The sequence below is a fragment of the Panthera uncia genome (assembly GCF_023721935.1).
Source record: "Panthera uncia isolate 11264 chromosome C1 unlocalized genomic scaffold, Puncia_PCG_1.0 HiC_scaffold_4, whole genome shotgun sequence".
NCBI lineage: Eukaryota > Metazoa > Chordata > Mammalia > Carnivora > Felidae > Panthera > Panthera uncia.
This window is the reverse complement of record NW_026057585.1, coordinates 21010538-21028862: the sequence shown is the minus strand read 5'-3', so window position 1 is coordinate 21028862 and position 18325 is coordinate 21010538. Positions and strand designations below refer to the sequence as shown.

General features: G+C 35.3%; 1 protein-coding gene across 2 annotated transcripts in view; it reads left to right on the top strand.

Moving 5' to 3' along the window:
- Positions 1-18325, top strand: part of AGL (amylo-alpha-1, 6-glucosidase, 4-alpha-glucanotransferase) — an 83269-nt gene that overhangs the window by 30493 nt on the left and 34451 nt on the right. For both annotated transcript variants that reach the window (XM_049616746.1, XM_049616747.1), the window contains exons 8-21: positions 2221-2347; positions 2696-2798; positions 2894-2991; positions 3879-4018; positions 5077-5264; positions 6854-6977; positions 7799-7962; positions 8531-8632; positions 8751-8906; positions 9004-9154; positions 11565-11689; positions 11779-11891; positions 12256-12390; positions 15417-15547. In XM_049616746.1, the coding sequence (XP_049472703.1) occupies positions 2221-2347; positions 2696-2798; positions 2894-2991; positions 3879-4018; positions 5077-5264; positions 6854-6977; positions 7799-7962; positions 8531-8632; positions 8751-8906; positions 9004-9154; positions 11565-11689; positions 11779-11891; positions 12256-12390; positions 15417-15547 (1857 nt within the window). The remainder of the gene's footprint in view (positions 1-2220; positions 2348-2695; positions 2799-2893; positions 2992-3878; positions 4019-5076; positions 5265-6853; positions 6978-7798; positions 7963-8530; positions 8633-8750; positions 8907-9003; positions 9155-11564; positions 11690-11778; positions 11892-12255; positions 12391-15416; positions 15548-18325) is intronic.

The following is an 18325-nucleotide window of genomic DNA, read 5'->3' as shown; positions in this document are numbered from 1 at the left end:
CCCTGTTTTTATATTATTTTTGCTTCCCTTCCCTTGTGTTCATCTGTTCTGTGTCTTAAAGTCCTCATATGAGTGAAGTCATATGGTATTTGTCTTTCTCTGACTGACTAATTTTGCTTAGCATAATATCCTCTAGTTCCATCCACGTAGTTGCAAATGGCAAGATTTCATTCTTTTTGATTGCCAAGTAATACTCCATTGTATATGTATACCACGTCTTCTTTATCCATTCATCCATCGATGGACATTTGGGCTCTTTCCATACTTTGGCTATTGTTGATAGGGCTGCTATAAACATTGGGGTGCATGTGCCCCTTCAAAACAGCATACCTGTATCCCTTGGATAAATACCTAGTAGTGCAATTGCTGGGTCATAGGGTAGTTCTATTTTTAGTTTTTTGAGGAACCTCCATACTGTTTTCCAGAGTGGCTGCACCAGTTTGCATTTCCACCAGCAGCGCAAAAGAGATCCTCTTTCTCCGCATCCTCGCCAACATCTGTTGTTGTCTGAGTTGTTAATATTAGCCATTCTGCCAGGTGCGAGGTGGTATCTCATGGTGGTTTTGATCTGTATTTCCCTGATGATGAGTGATGTTGAGCATTTTTTCATGTGTCGGTTGGCCATCTGGATGTCTTCTTTGGAGAAGTGTCTATTCATGTCTTTTGCCCATTTCTTCACTGGATTATTTGTTTTTTTTGGGTGTTGAGTTTGATAAGTTCTTTATGGATTTTGGACACTAACCCTTTATCTGATATGTCATTTGCAGATATCTTCTCCCATTCCATCAGTTGCCTTTTAGTTTTGCTGATTATTTCCTTCCCTGTGCAGAAACTTTTTATTTTGAGGAGATCCTGGTAGTTAATTTTTGCTTTTGTTTCCCTTGCCTCTGGAGACATGTTGAGTAAGAAATTGCAGTGGCCAAGGTCAAAGAGGTTTTTGCCTGCTTTCTCCTCGAGGATTTTGATGGCTTCCTGTCTTACATTTAGGTCTTTCATTCATTTTGAGTTTATTTTTGTGTATGGTGTAAGAAAGTGGTCCAGGTTCATTTATCTGCATGTTGCTGTCCAGTTTTCCCAGCACCACTTGCTGAAGAGACTGTCTTTATTCCATCGGATGGATATTCTTCCCTGCTTTGTCAAAGATTAGTTGGCCATATGTTTGTGGGTCCATTTCTGGGTTCTTTATTCTGTTCCATTGATCTGAGTGTCTGTTTTTGTGCCAGTACCATACTTGATGATACAGCTTTGTAATACAGCTTTAAGTCCAGAATTATAATACCTCCTGTGTTGGTTTCCTTTTTCAAGATTGCTTTGGCTATTTGGGGTCTTTTCTGATTCCATACAAATTTTACGATTGTTTGTTCTAGCTTTGTGAAGAATGCTGGTATTATTTTGATAGGTATTGCTCATATGGTTACTCTTGCAGATGAACCTCAGACACTGGATTTTAAGAATTTATATGTATTTTATCTTATTTTGTGCTTTTATAAGCCACTTCAAGTTCTCTTTAGAATAAGCCAGATATTAGTTAGTAATTATAAAATCAAGCCCAGTGGGGGCAATCCTGCACAACATCTAATTTACTAAGAACAAGTTCCAGAAAAGGCATGAAAATTCCTCCCACAGAGCATTTATTTACTTTTTAATTTTTTATTTTTATGTAAGGAATATGCTTGTTGGTGAAAAGGAAAAAAGTATAGAAACAACCCTGTGTGCTTCTTTCAGAGAATGTAAAGAAACACTTTTGAATAGAAAGCAGTCTTTGAAGAAAAAGACCTCCTGATATTAGTGTATTTGCTAACACCTAAAAAGAAAACTTGTGCCACCAGCATCCTTAATGCCCTAAAATATGTATAGTAGAATAAGTGAATGCCGACTGAAGCAGAAAAGTGGGGAAGTGTTTGAACTGATAGGAATCCCTGTGTTTTTCTTCTATAATGTTCTTGTCTCTCCCTCCCTCCCTTCCCCCCCCCCCGCTCTCTCTCCCGCCCCACCCTCTCTGTGTATATATATATGTGTGAGTGTGTGTGTGAGTGTGTGTGTGAATGTGTGTGTGTTAGGTGGTGTTCAGGAAGATGGGGGTAGGAAGGCTGCTTGTGAAATAAACATTTTATTTTCTATGAAAAAATTGTAAATTAAAAATTTGGAATCAGTAATGATTACAATCTCCTTGTGGATATTTGCATTTAAGATATCATCTTTTCTTGCTCTTGCTTTCAGAAAATAGGAAAATAACAACCAAACCTGATTCAAAGAAACACCTTAAGATTATTCAAGATCCTGAATACAGAAGGCTTGGCTGTACTGTAGACATGAACATTGCACTAGCAACTTTCATACCACATGAGTATGTTATGTATTTTTCCTACAAAATAAAGGATGATATTAGTTACAAACCTTCACGGCTAGTATTACTATTATGCTATTTCTTAGAATCCTGAATAGAAAATTAGATAAATGATTTTGCCATAATTCTACTCCTTCAAATGCATGATGCTTTCCTCTATTTTCTGTGTGCTGGTCTGTGTTCCTATATGTGTATATAAAATTTTTTACAATTGGAAAGCTTCTTCAGCTATAATTAAGATCCTGATGAATATATTTAAATATATTCATTCACCCCTGTGAGAAAATGTTTAAATGTAGAATTTTAAAACCATTCAATATTAAGTGTGTATTGCTGTCTCTGCTCTAGCAATGGGCCAGCCGCAATTAATGAATGCTGTAACTGGTTCCGTAAGAGAATTGAGGAATTAAATTCAGAGAAGCACCAACTTGTGAACTATCATCAGGAACAGGTTTCACCTACTTTTGAACTACTGATTTTCTTTGAGTCTTAATAATGTGTGTTGTTGTTGGTTTTACTGACATAACCTCATTTAATGTGTTCTAGGCAGTTAATTGCCTCTTGGGAAATGTGTTTTATGAACGACTGGCTGGCCATGGTCCTAAACTAGGACCTGTCACTAGAAAACATCCTTTAGTTACCAGGTATTCCATTTTTGTTTTCTTCTCATTAAAGGCTAAAAATTGAAAATTGTATTTTACTTCTCAGTTTAATCTGAATGCTTCCTTTAATGTGTAACTCCAGTACATTTTTTATTTGAAATAGAAGTTTTGATTTGGTAGCTAGGCTTAATATTAATTAATTTTGTTAGTCCAATGTTTAGAGAAACTATCATCACTATGAACCAATTTATAATCATTTACAATAATGTTTCTGGAGGACTGTGTACTTACTATAATAAACTCAATGTCAATCAAATTGAACCAGCATTTAGCTCCTTATCTTGTAGGTCATGTGCAGCACAGATTAGGCAACTGAAGTGTAGTAATAGCTTTTACAAAGTAACATCAATACCTCAGTGATTTTCTTAGTAATTTTATGAGATTTTTTAAGTTATTATTTAAGATGTTAACCAGAGAATGCTATAATGCTAACTGCATTTCTCAAATCTAGTAGATTTACTCAGAAAATCTTCTGGGGGCACCTGGGTGGCTCTGTTGGTTAAGTGTTCTACTTTAGCCTAGGTCATGATCTCACTGTTCCCAAATTCAAGCCCCGTGTCAGGCTCTGTGCTGACAGCTCAGAGCCCAGAGCCTGTTTCAGATTCTGTGTCTCCTTCTCTCTCTGTGCCCCTCCCCCACTCACTTTCTATCTCTCTCCCAAAAATAAATAAACATTTTTGAAAATTTTTTAATAAAAAAAAGGAAATCTTCTGAAGAGTTTTGACCTGTAATGAAGTTTATTTTCTATAGTGTCGAACTAATCTTATTTTATTTGTTAAGGAGGAAGTACTGTATTTTGATAGTACTAATTTAAATTGTTTCCAAAGAGTTTCTCTCTGTGGATTTAATATTTAATTGTATCTCTATAGATATTTTACTTTCCCATTTGAAGAAATGACCCTCTCCGCAGAAGAATCTATGATTCATCACCCAAATAAAGCTTGTTTTCTGATGGCACATAATGGGTGGGTAATGGGAGATGATCCCCTTCGAAACTTTGCTGAACCAGGTACATCATTTTTGTTAACTTCTCTGTGGATAGGGAAAGAAAACTTTATGGCAAGCTCAAAATATAAACTATTTCGTTGACTTTTTTTCCCCACTAGGCTAATGGTTCTTAAAGCATTTCATCACAGAGGTGCCAGAAGTGCATGCAGTTTGAGAGAGAAGAGAAGGGATTGACGAAAAAGATGGGATTCATCTTTTCCTTTCCCCCTTCTTTCCCCTCCTTCTCCTCATATGCTCAACTAGAATGGCTTTTACCTATTTTATATGATGGTTCTGCATAAAGTTTTATTTGGTCAAAAATTTAATCTATTGCATTTTTAAAAGACATTTGAAACTATTGCTATTATAATTATATTACCTTAAGAGATATTTCATTCAGTAGCCAGAGAGGTATTAAGGTATTTGAATAGCAGTTACACTAAATTCAGCTTTCAGGTTCCCTCTCTCTCCTAGCATTTTATTTTTCTACAGCTGTTTCTTTGCCAGGAAGAATTTTGCTGGGGACCCATCAATATATTTGTTTTTTAACATTTCAGAAGTCTGTCTTAATGACATTAAATTTAATTCAAAAATATCATTTTTTAAAAAAGAATGTACTTTGGGTTTAAGTATCTCTGCGTTCTCCTTTCTAGTTATTCTAAGTGAGAAAAGGCCTTCTGCCCTAGGCTGTGGATGTAATGTAACTTATTGCCAACAATGAGTAACAAGGTGGAAAGGCAGGTTTAAATGTTTTTGGTAAAACTCTTATCTTCAAAGGGCCTGTGATACTACTGCTACAGTTTTCCTTTCAGAAGCAACTTGAATTTTTGACATTAAGCACACATTTTTAGAAGAGACTGTAACATAGAATTTTGGTGAAATAGATGTAAGATATAAAATAATGTTAACTTTTTAAAACTTTATAAATTTAGATGCCAATACCATTTTAGACATAATTTTAACCAATATATGGTTTGTGGTAGAAATACTCGGTGTGATTTAAAAACAGCAGTATTTCCTTGAAGTAATTGTTTTTATTCTATTTCCTGACCCACTGAAAGCAAGCTCCTTTCTTAACAGGTTCAGATGTTTATCTAAGGAGAGAACTTATTTGCTGGGGAGACAGCGTCAAATTACGCTATGGGAATAAACCAGACGACTGTCCTTTTCTCTGGGCACACATGAAAAAATACACTGAAATAACTGCGACTTATTTCCAGGGAGTGCGTCTTGATAACTGCCACTCAACACCCCTTCACGTAGCTGAGGTACAGAAAAACAATTCATCTGAATTAAAAAAAAGAAATGTAGTGTTCTTTTCTCGCTTTCCTTAAATAAAACATGCAAATACATGTTTCCTTTTGCTAGTTAGACACTGGCATTGATTTGGTGGGAGTATTTAGCACTTTGGCATAATTTCACAATTGTAACAGAATCTTTTGATGCAGTTGTTATGGAATACTGGGCTATAAAATGTTTGATAGGTTAATATTTTTATTTTAATTTAGGGAAGTAGATCATATTGTCTCTGATAATATATACATAACCATACTGTCATGCATATTGTTAACATATTATTACTATTTTATTATTAACTTTTAAATAATATTAATATTTTAGTGGTATATAAATTTCAATTTGTCTTATCCTTGTTATTCTTAGGTTGCTTTTAATATATTAATAGATACTGTGAAGTCACCTGTTACATATTATGTTATTAAGTACTAACATTACAGCATATTGAAGCTAGTTTTAGCCTCTTTCATTCAATTTGTAATTAATTATTTATAAAAGTGTAAGTGTAAACATAAAGGTTGTTTATCCCTCTTCGGGCTTTTTTATAGAAACTGAAACAGTGCCAAAATTTATAGCATTATCTTCTACCTAATACAGCTTTGAAAACACTTAAAATTTTCATCCCGTTTATAAGACTTTTGATAGCTTCCCAGTGACAACTTACTATTCTTTCCGAATGTGTGCATATCTGGAAAATATCGATTATTCTAAAGCCGTATTAGAATGAATATGTTTCAAGTCCTATGATGAAAAATTGACTTGATTTGGAAGACTTTAGTGAACATTAGTTTAGATGGTAGCACATTTTTTAGCTCCAAAAAGTAGCAGAGGTCTTTTTCTTATTGTACTTTTAGCAACAGCCATATATACATATTTCTAAGGTTGTTATTATGACAAATCAGAAAATTAAAACTCAGTTTCCTTAATTTTGAGTTACAAAATCCTCTAGGATTTTACTTGTTAGCTGATAGAATTTCAATTATTTTGTTAACCTTTTTACAAATGTTATATGAAAAAAATTGGAATTGATTTAATTTCTGATTAAGATTTTACTACCATCTGTAGGAAAAGCTAGCTTTAGTATGGTTCGTCAGACCTAATCTTTGCAATAGCTAAATGATTCACCATGAGGGAATTTCCTAATAATGGCTTAGTCAGCTGCCTGAAAATTAATAGTCTGCTTAGAGTATTAAAAACAAATGCACATAAAACAGGAGTAAAGCCTAGCAGAATCACAGCAGTATGGTTTACGTTTTTTAATGTGACACTAACATTTTTCTTCTTCCTTTTTTTGCCCCCCTTGTGTTTCTATATCTTTGCAAAATCTAATCTTCCTTTCTGTTTTCCATTTATAAATTCTCTTGTTTCCTCTGTGTATTGGTCCGTTTTATGTTTTCTTACATGTGTACAATTAAATTTATTTGGAAATTCCTTTTGGATTTCCATTTTGTCTTGCTCCATGATATTTTCCTATGTCAAATCCATGCCTAGTTCTGCCTCCTTTCCTTCCCCACTACTCGCTTTTCTCTTTGTGTTACATTTGTGACTGTGCTTTTTGCAGTACATGTTGGATGCTGCTAGGAGATTGCAACCCAATTTGTATGTAGTAGCTGAACTGTTCACGGGAAGCGAAGACCTGGACAATGTCTTTGTTACTAGACTGGGCATTAGCTCCCTAATAAGAGGTAGGCTTGTTGACATGTATTTCCCATCTGAAACTTTAGTTTTTGTTGAAGTAGATTAAAGGCATTTAATAGCTTTACATACAATGTTTAGTAACTTCCAACATAGTTGATGTTCTTTTAAATACTCTATACAAAATTTTCTGTAACTCAGTCTGTTTTTATTAGGAAAAATTTCCACTTTGGGGAAAAATATCTCATTTAAAATTTTTTTCAATGTTTATTTATTTATTTATTTATTTTGAGAGAGGGAGACAGAGTGCAAGCAGGGGAGGGGCAGAGAGAGAGGGAGACACAGAATCTGAAGCAGGCTCCAGGCTCAGAGTGTCAGCACAGAGCCTAACGCGGAGCTCAAACTGGTGACCCATGAGATCATGAGTTGAACCCAAGTCGGAGGCTTAACCAACTGAGCCACCCAGGCACCCCCAAAATATCTCATTTTTAAATTGAAAGACCAGTAGGATGAATTGATGACTCATGAACAAAAGTATTTTTTTGTTTTTGAAAATGTACAAATCTGTTTTTCATCTCCTACTTGGATAGATGATATAATCTTAGGTTTTTTCCCATAGATTTTATATAACCAACATCCTAATAAACAACATGTGTTCCCTTTTACCTACATAAGCCTTTTCTTCGGCTAAGTTATAGAGAAGACTTTTTTGTCACCTAAAGTAATAGACATTTGTTTAAATGTTTAAAGTAGTTTTATTTTTTATAATATTTATGTGGCCTTTGTTTGGAAAGTTAGTTATGATAAGAAACCTAACCTCTTCTGGACAATAATAATGAAGATTGTTAAAATATTTTGTAATGCTTTGCAGAGGCAATGAGTGCATATAATAGCCATGAAGAAGGGAGGTTAGTTTATAGATATGGAGGAGAACCCGTTGGATCCTTTGTTCAGCCTTGTCTGAGGCCTTTAATGCCGGCTATTGCACATGCCCTGTTTATGGATATTACCCATGATAATGAGTGTCCTATTGTGGTAAGCATCTAATCTCTTTCTTGTGTTTACTTATTTTGCTAAATTCATGTAGAATTTAAGAAATGTAATGGATCAACATAGGAGAAAAAAAAGAGAGAGAGACACTAACCATAAAAGAGACTCAAGTATAGAGAACAAACTGAGGGTTGCTGGAGAGGAGGTAGGTGGGGGCATGGGCTAAATGAAATGGGTGATGGGTATTATAGAGGGCACTTGTGATGAGCACTGGGTGTTGTATGTAAGTGATGAATCACTCAGTTCTACACCTGAAACTAATGTTACACACTGGATGTTAACTGGAATTTAAATAAAAACTTGAAAAAGGAAAAATCAATAAATAAATGTTTTGATATTTAGTTCTCTGATACTTAGTGGCAATAATATCTACATACTTCAGAATCATGTCTTAGATTTATAAGTGATTGTGGTACATAGTTTTTTAATGTTTTATTTGTTTTAAAGCATATGAATGTCTTATAGTGTGTAACTATGTATCCTTTACTTCACTTTGCATTTAAAAGAAAATAAACTTGGTTGTTTTTTTGTTTGTTTGTTTATTGTTCTCTAGCATAGGTCAGAATATGATGCTCTCCCGAGTACCACGATTGTTTCTATGGCATGTTGTGCTAGTGGAAGTACTAAAGGCTATGATGAATTAGTGCCTCATCAGGTGTGTTTGTGTGTTGTTGTTTTTTTAAATCCACAATGGCCAACAACCTTGAGCACTTTTACCAAAAGTTCTCATTATAATTAAAATGTATACATGGCTAAGTTTTAACTTTGTTCAGATTTCAGTGGTTTCTGAAGAACGGTTTTATACTAAGTGGAATCCTGGAGCATCGCCATCAAATACAGGTGAAGTTAATTTACAAAGTGGAATTATTGCAGCCAGATGTGCTATCAATAAACTTCATCAAGAGCTTGGGGCCAAGGGTTTCATTCAGGCAAGAAACTAAATTTTTGTTAAGTTTCTTAAGGTTTAATTTCAGAGTAAGTCTTTCCAGTTTGAGTGCTAATGTGTTTTCTCTTTCTGTTTCTCAGGTGTATGTGGATCAGGTTGATGAAGACATAGTAGCAGTAACAAGACATTCACCCAGTATTCATCAGTCTGTTGTGTCTGTGTCTAGAACTGCTTTCAGGAATCCTAAGACCTCATTTTACAGCAAGGAAGTACCTCAAATGTGCATCCCTGGTAATGCAATATATCCCCGGTATATTGTGATTATATTACTTTGTTATATTAAATTGTAATTATATAGCATATATTATAACACATTGCAAGTATAGCTGTAGTTGAGAAAAAGAATTTGAAATTTTGGGTAAGTTGGGGCACCTGGCTGGCTCAGGGTTGTGAGTTCAAGCCCCATGTTGGGTATAGAACTTACTTTAAAAAAAGAATGGAAGAAAGGAATTAATTTGGGGGAACTTACATTTTTACTACATGGAACAAAACCTGGTCAGAAATATTCTCAAATATTAACATTTTTTGAGTTGTGAAATAGCTTTATTTTTATCTTAATACATTCCCATATTTCCTAATTTTTATAAAACCTACATGTATTTCTTTTATACCCAAGAAATATATGTGTACATTCATGTGTCTGTATGTATACATACGTGTGTGTGTATTTGTGTATGTGCATGTACATACCTACACACTTATATAAACCAAAGTAAAAAAGAGTTTAATATTTAAGGCTCTTCATAACCCATCCTCAACTGCCTTCCTAGCCCTCTGTTACTCCACTATTTTAACCAGATAGATATTTTCATTGGTCCTCAAGTAGTCTTACTAACATCTATATATGTGTATTTTTCACATCTTTCAAGAACTAAAATTCCACCTCCCTTGAAAAACCTTTTCTAAGTACTCAGTAATTTCTCTCTTTTGTGAACATACAGCAATTATAGTCTTCCCATATCTCTTCTTTGACAATTATAAAATGCATCCCTGAGATATATCCTTATTATTGCTAGATTTTTTTCTAGATGTGTGTATTTTATCTCCTCACTTACTGTTATATATCATATATTCTAGCAAAACATTCTCCTGTGAGCATTAACAGCTATCCCAGTCTGTCAATTATAAGAATAGATGAAGATTCCTATAAAAATAATCATATTCTATGTCGGTTGCTAGTTGTTAAATATGCATAACTCCAATTTTTAAAAATTATCAACTTGAACAGTTTTAGAATTAAATGTTCATTAGCTATTTTTAACTGTTTACAAGTGTATATTCAGTAATCTTGTCTAATTGTTGCTAATGTACATATATAGTTTTACATGGCTGGAATCAGTGTGGACAGTATTACCTCAGATTTTGTTTTGGTCACCAATCATTACTAAAACATCCCCATTTGGTCCACGAAATTGTGATTTTCATGATGTTCAATATTTCATATTTTATTATGTTAGTATTCTATTTTTAATATTCTTTATATGTTTAGCGGTGTCTTATTTAAGTTTTAAATATACATTAGGAATAATTTTTTCAGAATAATTTTTTCTTTTAAACAAGCTCTTAGTGGGTTGCCTGGGTGGCTCAGTCGGTTAAGCATCTGACTTCAGCTCAGGTCATGATCTCATGGTCCATGGGTTCGAGCCCCGCGTCGGGCTCTGTGCTGACAGCTCAGAGCCTAGAGCCTGCTTCAGATTCTGTGTCTCCCTCTCTCTCTGACCCTCCCCTGTTCATGCTCTGTCTCTCTCTGTCTCAAAAATAAATAAAACATTAACAAAAAATTTAAACAAGCTCTTAGTATATATTTCGAGAAGTAGAATTTCTGGATCCAAAGGGTGCTGTTACCTATTGTCAGATTAATGGCTTAAAGCTTAAATTATTTAAAAAATAAAATTCAAGTTTTATGTATCCTTTGACTCAGCACTTCTGTCCTAGGTATATCTCTGAACAACTCTCAGATATTCCGTTAGAAGACAGGGATGAGAATATATTTGGTATATTCATACAGTGGAATGCTATTTGGCATTTGAAATAAATGAGCTGCAGCTAATGTAGCAATGTGAACAAATCTAAAATATACAGTGTTGTTTAATAGCAAGTTGCAGAACTATGTATATAATCTGAATCCATTTTAATAAAGCTTGGAAATTGGAAAATAACCTGTTGTGTCGGGAAACAGACATATGTAGTAAAAGTGCACAGGATCAGTGAACGCCAAACTGTAGATAGTAGTTACCTCTGAAGGAGAAGGAAAGGTACACATTTGTAATGTTTTCTTAAGCTAGGAAGTAGGACCTGGGTTTTTTTAATTTTTCCCTACTTTTTGTATTTCTGAAATTTTCTAATTCTTAATACAAGTCTTCTAAGTGATTTATTTTCTCTCTGCTCAAAATTAGGAAGGTTATATATTGTTCCTGAGAGCTAAGCCATTATTACTTGAATAAGATCTCTTTTCAAATAAATCTTTGTTAATTTATGTTTTAAAAACAAAAGCATTGTGTGAAAAATGCATCTTGGGTACAATCATCTACCCTCAGACTGATATTTCATATTCAACTTTAAGTTATTTTAAAACCCTTTAGCAATTCCTAATTTCAGGTGGTTTAATATGAAATTTCATTAACATTTCATGTATTCCTAGGCAAAATTGAAGAAGTAGTTCTTGAAGCCAGAACTATTGAGAGAAATGCAAAACCTTATCGGAAGGATGAGAATTTCATCAATGGAATGCCAAATATCACAGTAGAAATTAGAGAACATATTCAGGTATTTGGGACTCTAATCTTACTGCTGTATTTAACATTTTAAGGACATTAGAATTATTTGTTAAATGGTCTTATACAATTTTTTTCAAGCTTAGTGAAAGTAAAATTGTTAAACAAGCTGGAGTTGCCACAAAAGGACCCAATGAATATATTCAAGAAATAGAATTTGAAAACTTGTCTCCGGGAAGTGTTATTATATTCAGGTATGTTGGAATTCAAATTGTTGACTTTGTTTGTTTTTGGGTTTGTTTGTTTTTTTTAATGTCTATTTATTTTTTAGAGAGAGAGACAGAGTGCAAGCAGGGGAGGGGCAGAGAGAAAGGGAGACACAAAATCCAAAGTAGGCTCCAGGCTCAGAGCTGTCAGCACAGAGCCCAACGTGGGGCTCAAACTCGTCAACCAAGAGATCATGACCTGAGCCAAAGTCAGACCTTAACCAACTGAGCCACCCAGGCTCAGTTTTTTGTAAAATAGATTATATATTTGTTTGTAAAATAGATTATATATTGAGTTAATTTGGAATAAATCATTCCTAAAAAGTAACCATTTTTTAATTAACATTTTCAGAGTTAGTCTTGATCCACATGCACAAGTCGCTGTTGGAATTCTTCGAAATCATCTGACACAGTTCAGTCCTCACTTTAAATCTGGAAGCCTTGCTGTTGACAACTCAGATCCTATATTAAAAATTCCTTTCGCTTTGTAAGTAGTTTATGGAGATTTGCCATTTTAATAACTGATCAGTTACCACAAGTCTGATTGAAGCAATTTTTTATAAGAGTCCTCTATATCCTTGCTACTCACACGGTGGTCCAAAGGCCAGTAGTATCGGCATCATCTGTTATTAACATTTTGTCCTATTACTTTATCATTTGTGTGTGTGCTTGCTTGTGCACTCTCTCACACTCACGCACTCTCTATATGTAGCAATAGGTAGATACATGCAAACAGATACATACATCTCTATACACACACACACACATGCACATGTACACAATTTTTCTGAACTATTTGAGGCTAAGTTACATTCATCATATTCCTTACCACATCATTTTTTAAATGAGACTGTATTGGGGAGGTGGGCGGGGGAGGGGTGGGCTAAATGGGTGATGGGTATTAAGGAGGGCATTTGTTGTGATGAGCACTGGGTATTATATGTAAGTGATGAATCACTAAATTCTACTCCTGCTAGAGTTAACATACACTATATTGCTAACTTGCTAGAATTTTTTTTTTAATTTTTCTTTAGTGTTTATTTATTTTTGAGACAAAGACAAGAGCTCAAACAGAGGAGGTTCAGAGAGAGGGAGACACAGAATCTGAGGCAGGCTCCAGGCTCCCAGCTGTCAGCACAGAGCCTGATGCAGGGCTCAAACTCACGGAGTGTGACCTGAGCCAAAGTTAGATGCTCAACAGACTGAGCAACCCAGGCGCCCCTTACTGGCTAGAATTTAAATAAAAATTTGAAACACACAAAAAGGGGGAGCATATTATTCTTTTATTTGGCTAGCCCCAAATTTATTTACTCAGCCTCCAGTTTTTGGACATCTAAACTACATCCAATAATTCCCTGTTATGTATGGTTTTTTTACATTCATCTTTGCCTGAATTCTTAGTCATTCCCTTACTATCTATTCCCTTACTAGGTGGTACCACATAATACCAAAAAATTTGGGTTTTGAAATTTAGAGTTGGCTTTCACTCCAGCTTCACTATTCCTAAAATAATCTTAGACAACATATTAAGATTTTCTTCATCTCAATTTTCCACCTGAAGAACTGGGCTGATAATAGCACCTACCTCTTAAATTTAGTAAGGGTTAAATAGGATACTGCATAGAAAGCACTTAACACTTGATGGCATATAATAAATGCTCAATATATGTTTGCGGTCATAAATACTAGGATAAATTTCCAGACACAGAATTTCTTCATAAGGCTATCTCCACATATCTGAGGCTTTTAAAACTGCCAAATCTCCTCCAGAAAGATTTTATTCTTTCAGCTCTATGTAAGGGTGTACATTACTTGACATTGTTACCAATTCTGAGTATATATTGTTACAATGTAATGTTAAGAGCATAGAATATCGAACCAACCTGAATTGATTTCAGACTCTCATAGCTGTAAGAAGTAAGACCTTGGGCAAGCAACCTAATAGATATCAATATAGTGCCTCTTTTAAACAGTTATGATTATTTATGTAAAACACTTAGAACAGTGATTATAAGATGATGGTAAGTGATTGATGAGTGTTAGCTATTACTAATCAAATTTGTAAACATAAACTACTTTAAAGTCACATCTTAATTTGTTTTAAATATTAGTTAAGCTAATTTTTTTTTTTAAGTTTGTCTTTTTAGCAATCTCTTGGGATCCCAGTGTGGGTCCCGAACTCATGACCCTGAGATCAAGAGTTGCATGCTCCTCCAACTGAGCCAGCCAGGCACCCCCAAGCTAAATTTTTGTTGTTGTTCACTGGCTGTCCATGAAATATCATTTTATGTACTGGTCCATTTTTCTGTTGTGTTCAACTTTTTGTTTTTATAAGAGCTTTTATCATTAAGGATATTAGCTCCATTCAAACTATTGTTAGAAAAGTAGTTGCATTCTAAAAAAAATCTGTGATGAAGCAATTTGGTGTTTCTGCACAGTACTTATAAAATGAATATTCATCCTCAGACCTACTCAGGTTATTTTGGGGCAAGGCCAAGAAATATGCATTTTAATAAGCTCCAGGGAATTCATATGCAAGTTCACTGGCTACGTGTTGAAAAATATTGCCCTAGAATGGAGTTGATACTGAGACTGCTGACTGATTTGGTCAAACTTGATTCACAGACTGCAGATGAAGGAGAAGTCAGTCCCAGCTGTGGGGACAGAGTCTAGGCAGAGACAGGGAATAAAGCACAGCCAACAATAATTTTCTAAGCTGAGGCGGAAATAAAAGAGAAGGAAGGAAGTACATTCAAGAGGATATGTGTTCACATACAACTCAGGAGGATTTGTGTTCAGTTAGGTGAAATGAAATGACTAAACAGCTAGAATTGCAAGAAAGTAGAGTTTTCGGTTGTACTCAGGTGTAGTCAGTAATACAGTCTCACTGCTACCTGGACAAAGGGAAACCAAGGCCATGATAGACACTTCCTTCCAACTACTATCAAGAAGCATCTTTATCTAAGAAAATCCTGGTTTCCTGAATAACCCAACTAAAGGGTAATGCAACCTGCGGAAAGGAGAAAAGGAAAAGGAGAGAAATGCTACCTGATTTCTAAGGTGGTTAACTGACTTTTGATTATCCCTTTACTAGTCTTTGAGAAGTATTTTGATTTCAAGATAATTAGCATAAAAAGCTATTGATGTCCTACATAGAATATAAAGAAACTAAGCCCAACTAGAAAGATTAAAAAAGTAAATTTGTGAGAAAAAGGTGGTAGCAACCAAAAAATTTTCTAGCATACTCTAAGTAGTAAAATTTGGCAATTCATTTTTTTTTTTTTTTTTTGCTTGGAAGAAGTGTTACTTCTAACTGAATTTTTAGCATGTTTTATCTTTAAACTACTATTCATAATGAATATTGTTTATAATGTATATCATAATGCCAAATTCCTAAAACATATATTGCTAAGACACTTTATGGTTATGATTCAGATTTTCCTCTTTGGTTTTATTGACAGCAAGTGAAATTTTACTGTATTTAACCAGTTCTCTTTATTTTCAACTTCTTAGTATTGCTTCTAAATTAACTTTGGCTGAGCTGAATCAGGTACTTTACCGATGTGAAGCAGAAGAACAAGAAGATGGTGGAGGCTGTTACGACATCCCAAACTGGTCATCTCTTAAATATGCAGGTCTTCAAGGTAAGCAAATGCAAGGATAGTTAAATCTTTGGAGGGTTTTTTTAGGGTCATATGGTGTCTTCTTTATGGAAATAGGAGTCCAGGCTCAGAATTTGACTGCTTAGGTTCAAATTGTGGCTCCACCAGCTGGATCTCCAGCAAGTAACTTCCCTTTTCTCTGCTCCAATTTCTGCCTCTATAAAATGTGAAAAATATTGTCTGATTCATAGGGCTTTCTTGAAGACTAAATGAGAAGATTTATTTGGGCCCCAAAAGGGACTAGGTTGTAACTATTATACATTCATCTTTCTTTTTCATCTAATTGGAAGTTTTGTTTCATTGCATATTTGTCTTATCCTACAAAGAGAACTTATAATAAAATATTAAGTAGTTGTAAGACAGAACATAGGAGCTAAATATTTAATTATCAGTTTAACCCATCTGGTTGGAAACATTTTCTTGGATGTTTGTCCGGAAAATTTGGTTTATCACACATGTGTTCCTGGTTCATATAGGATCCCATGTATCATGCCTCCTTTGCAACTCCTTATTTTCTTTGTCCATCTAACCCATCTTTAAAGATGAATTCAGGGGCGCCTGGGTGGCTCAGTTGGTTAAGCGGCCGACTTCGGCTCAGGTCATGATCTCAAGGTCCGTGAGTTCGAGCCCCACATCGGGCTCTGTGCTGACAGCTCAGAGCCTGGAGCCTGTTTCAGATTCTGTGTCTTCCTCTCTCTGACCCTCCCCCGTTCATGCTCTGTCTCTCTCTGTCTCAAAAATAAATAAACGTTAAAAAAATTTAAAAAAAATAATAATAAAGATGAATTCAATTCTTACATTTTCCACAAAGCATTCCTTAACTATTAATTTTCACAGTTATTTCTTTGTCCCCTAGATACCCATTGTATTAATTTATTATTCCTCTTACTTGGCCCTTGGAATATATTGCGTATTTTAGTAATTAGCACAACGTGTTTTGTGAATCTTTATTGTTGTGGTTAAGAATGGGCTCTAGGGATGCCTGAGTGGCTCAGTTAGTTAAGCGTCCAACTCTTGGTTTCTGCTCAGGTCACGATCTCACAGTTTCCAGAGTTGGAGCCTGTGTTGGGCTCTGTGCTGGCAGCATGGAGCCTGCGTGGGATTCTCTCTCACTCCCTCTTTCTCTGCCCCTCCCCCCACTTGCTCTCTCTGAAAATAAATAAATACATTTGGGGGAAAAAAGGATTTAGAACCAGACTTGCTGGTTCTATACTAACTAGCTGTATAACCTTAGAGTAAGCTCTCCATGGTTCAATTTTCTCACCTGTAAAATGGAAACAGTACTAGTGCCTACCACAAGGATTAAATGAGATAATACATGTAAAGCATTTAGACAATGCTTGGTTCATAGTTAGTACTTGGTGGTTATTAGCTTTAAAATTCCACTAAGGGGCGCCTGGGTGGCTCAGTCGGTTAAGCGTCCAACTTCAGCTCAGGTCACGATCTCGTGGTCCGTGAGTTCGAGCCCCGCATTGGGCTCTGGGCTGATGGCTCAGAGCCTGGAGCCTACTTCTGACTCTGTGTCTCTCTCTCTGCCCCTCCCCCGTTCATGCTCTGTCTCTCTCTCTCTGTCTCAAAAATAAATAAACGTTAAAAAAAAAAAATTAAAATTCCACTAAGTAGATTGTACCTTGAGAAAAACGAATGTTTGCCTTTTTTGCATTCTTGTTTTTTAGCTTTTATACTTTCTACAAAACTAAGCACATAAGAAGCTGTCAATAAATTTCAGATTTTTGTACTTTTGACACTTTTTTCTAAAACAGTCTCACTTTCAACACATAATGTTTTGTGCTGTGAGAAATAAAGAAATGTATATGTTACCAGTCATAAACAGCTATTCATTCCATTTTCACTCCGAGCTGTTGAACACCTGCTACTTGACAGAAAAGACTTCCATGAACTTTTTTTAAAATTTTTTTTAATGTTAATTTTTTATTTTAGAGAGAGCATGAGCAGGGGAGGGGCAGAGAGTGAAGGAGACAGAATCTGAAGCAGGCATCAGGCTCTGAGCTGTCAGCACAGAGCCAGATGTGGGGCTTGAACTTATGAACTGTGAGATCATGACCTGAGCCGAAATTGGACGCCTAACCGACTGAGTCACCCAGGCGCCCTCCATGAACTTCTTTTCTTTCCTTTCTTAGAGTTAAGTCTAGTTCGTTACTAACTCTGTCCTAATTTATTTTTTTCTTTATATCAATCCCTTTTTTCTCTGACAGTTTAGTGTTTCCAACATTCCACTGAATATTTCTAGCAGGCTCTTGATAGCAACATTCAGGGTGCCTGGGTGGCTTGGTCGGTTGAGTATCAGACTTCAGCTCAGCTCATAATCTCACTGCTTGTTTGTTCAAGCCCAATGTCAGATTCTGTGCTGACAGCTCAGAGCCTGGAGCTTGCTTCAGATTCTGGGTCTCTGTCTCTCTCTGCCCCTCCCCCATGCTTACGCACACGTGCTCTCTCTCTCTCTGTCTCTCTCTCTCTCTCAAAAATAAATATTAAAAAAAATTTTTTAAATAGCAATATCCAGTTACATCAAACCAACCAACTTCACTGACTTTCTCTCCCCTAAGCCGCATTCCCCTTCTCTTCTTCTCTACTTCTTACAATAATACATATTCAGTCATGTTGGAATCCAGGAATCTATTTTTGGATCCATCCCTCTTATCTTCACTATTTAATCAGTGATTATGACTCTGGATTTTTTTCTGTGTTCTCTGTGATATGCCATATCCTTTTATTTTCTATTTTCTATTATTTATTTCT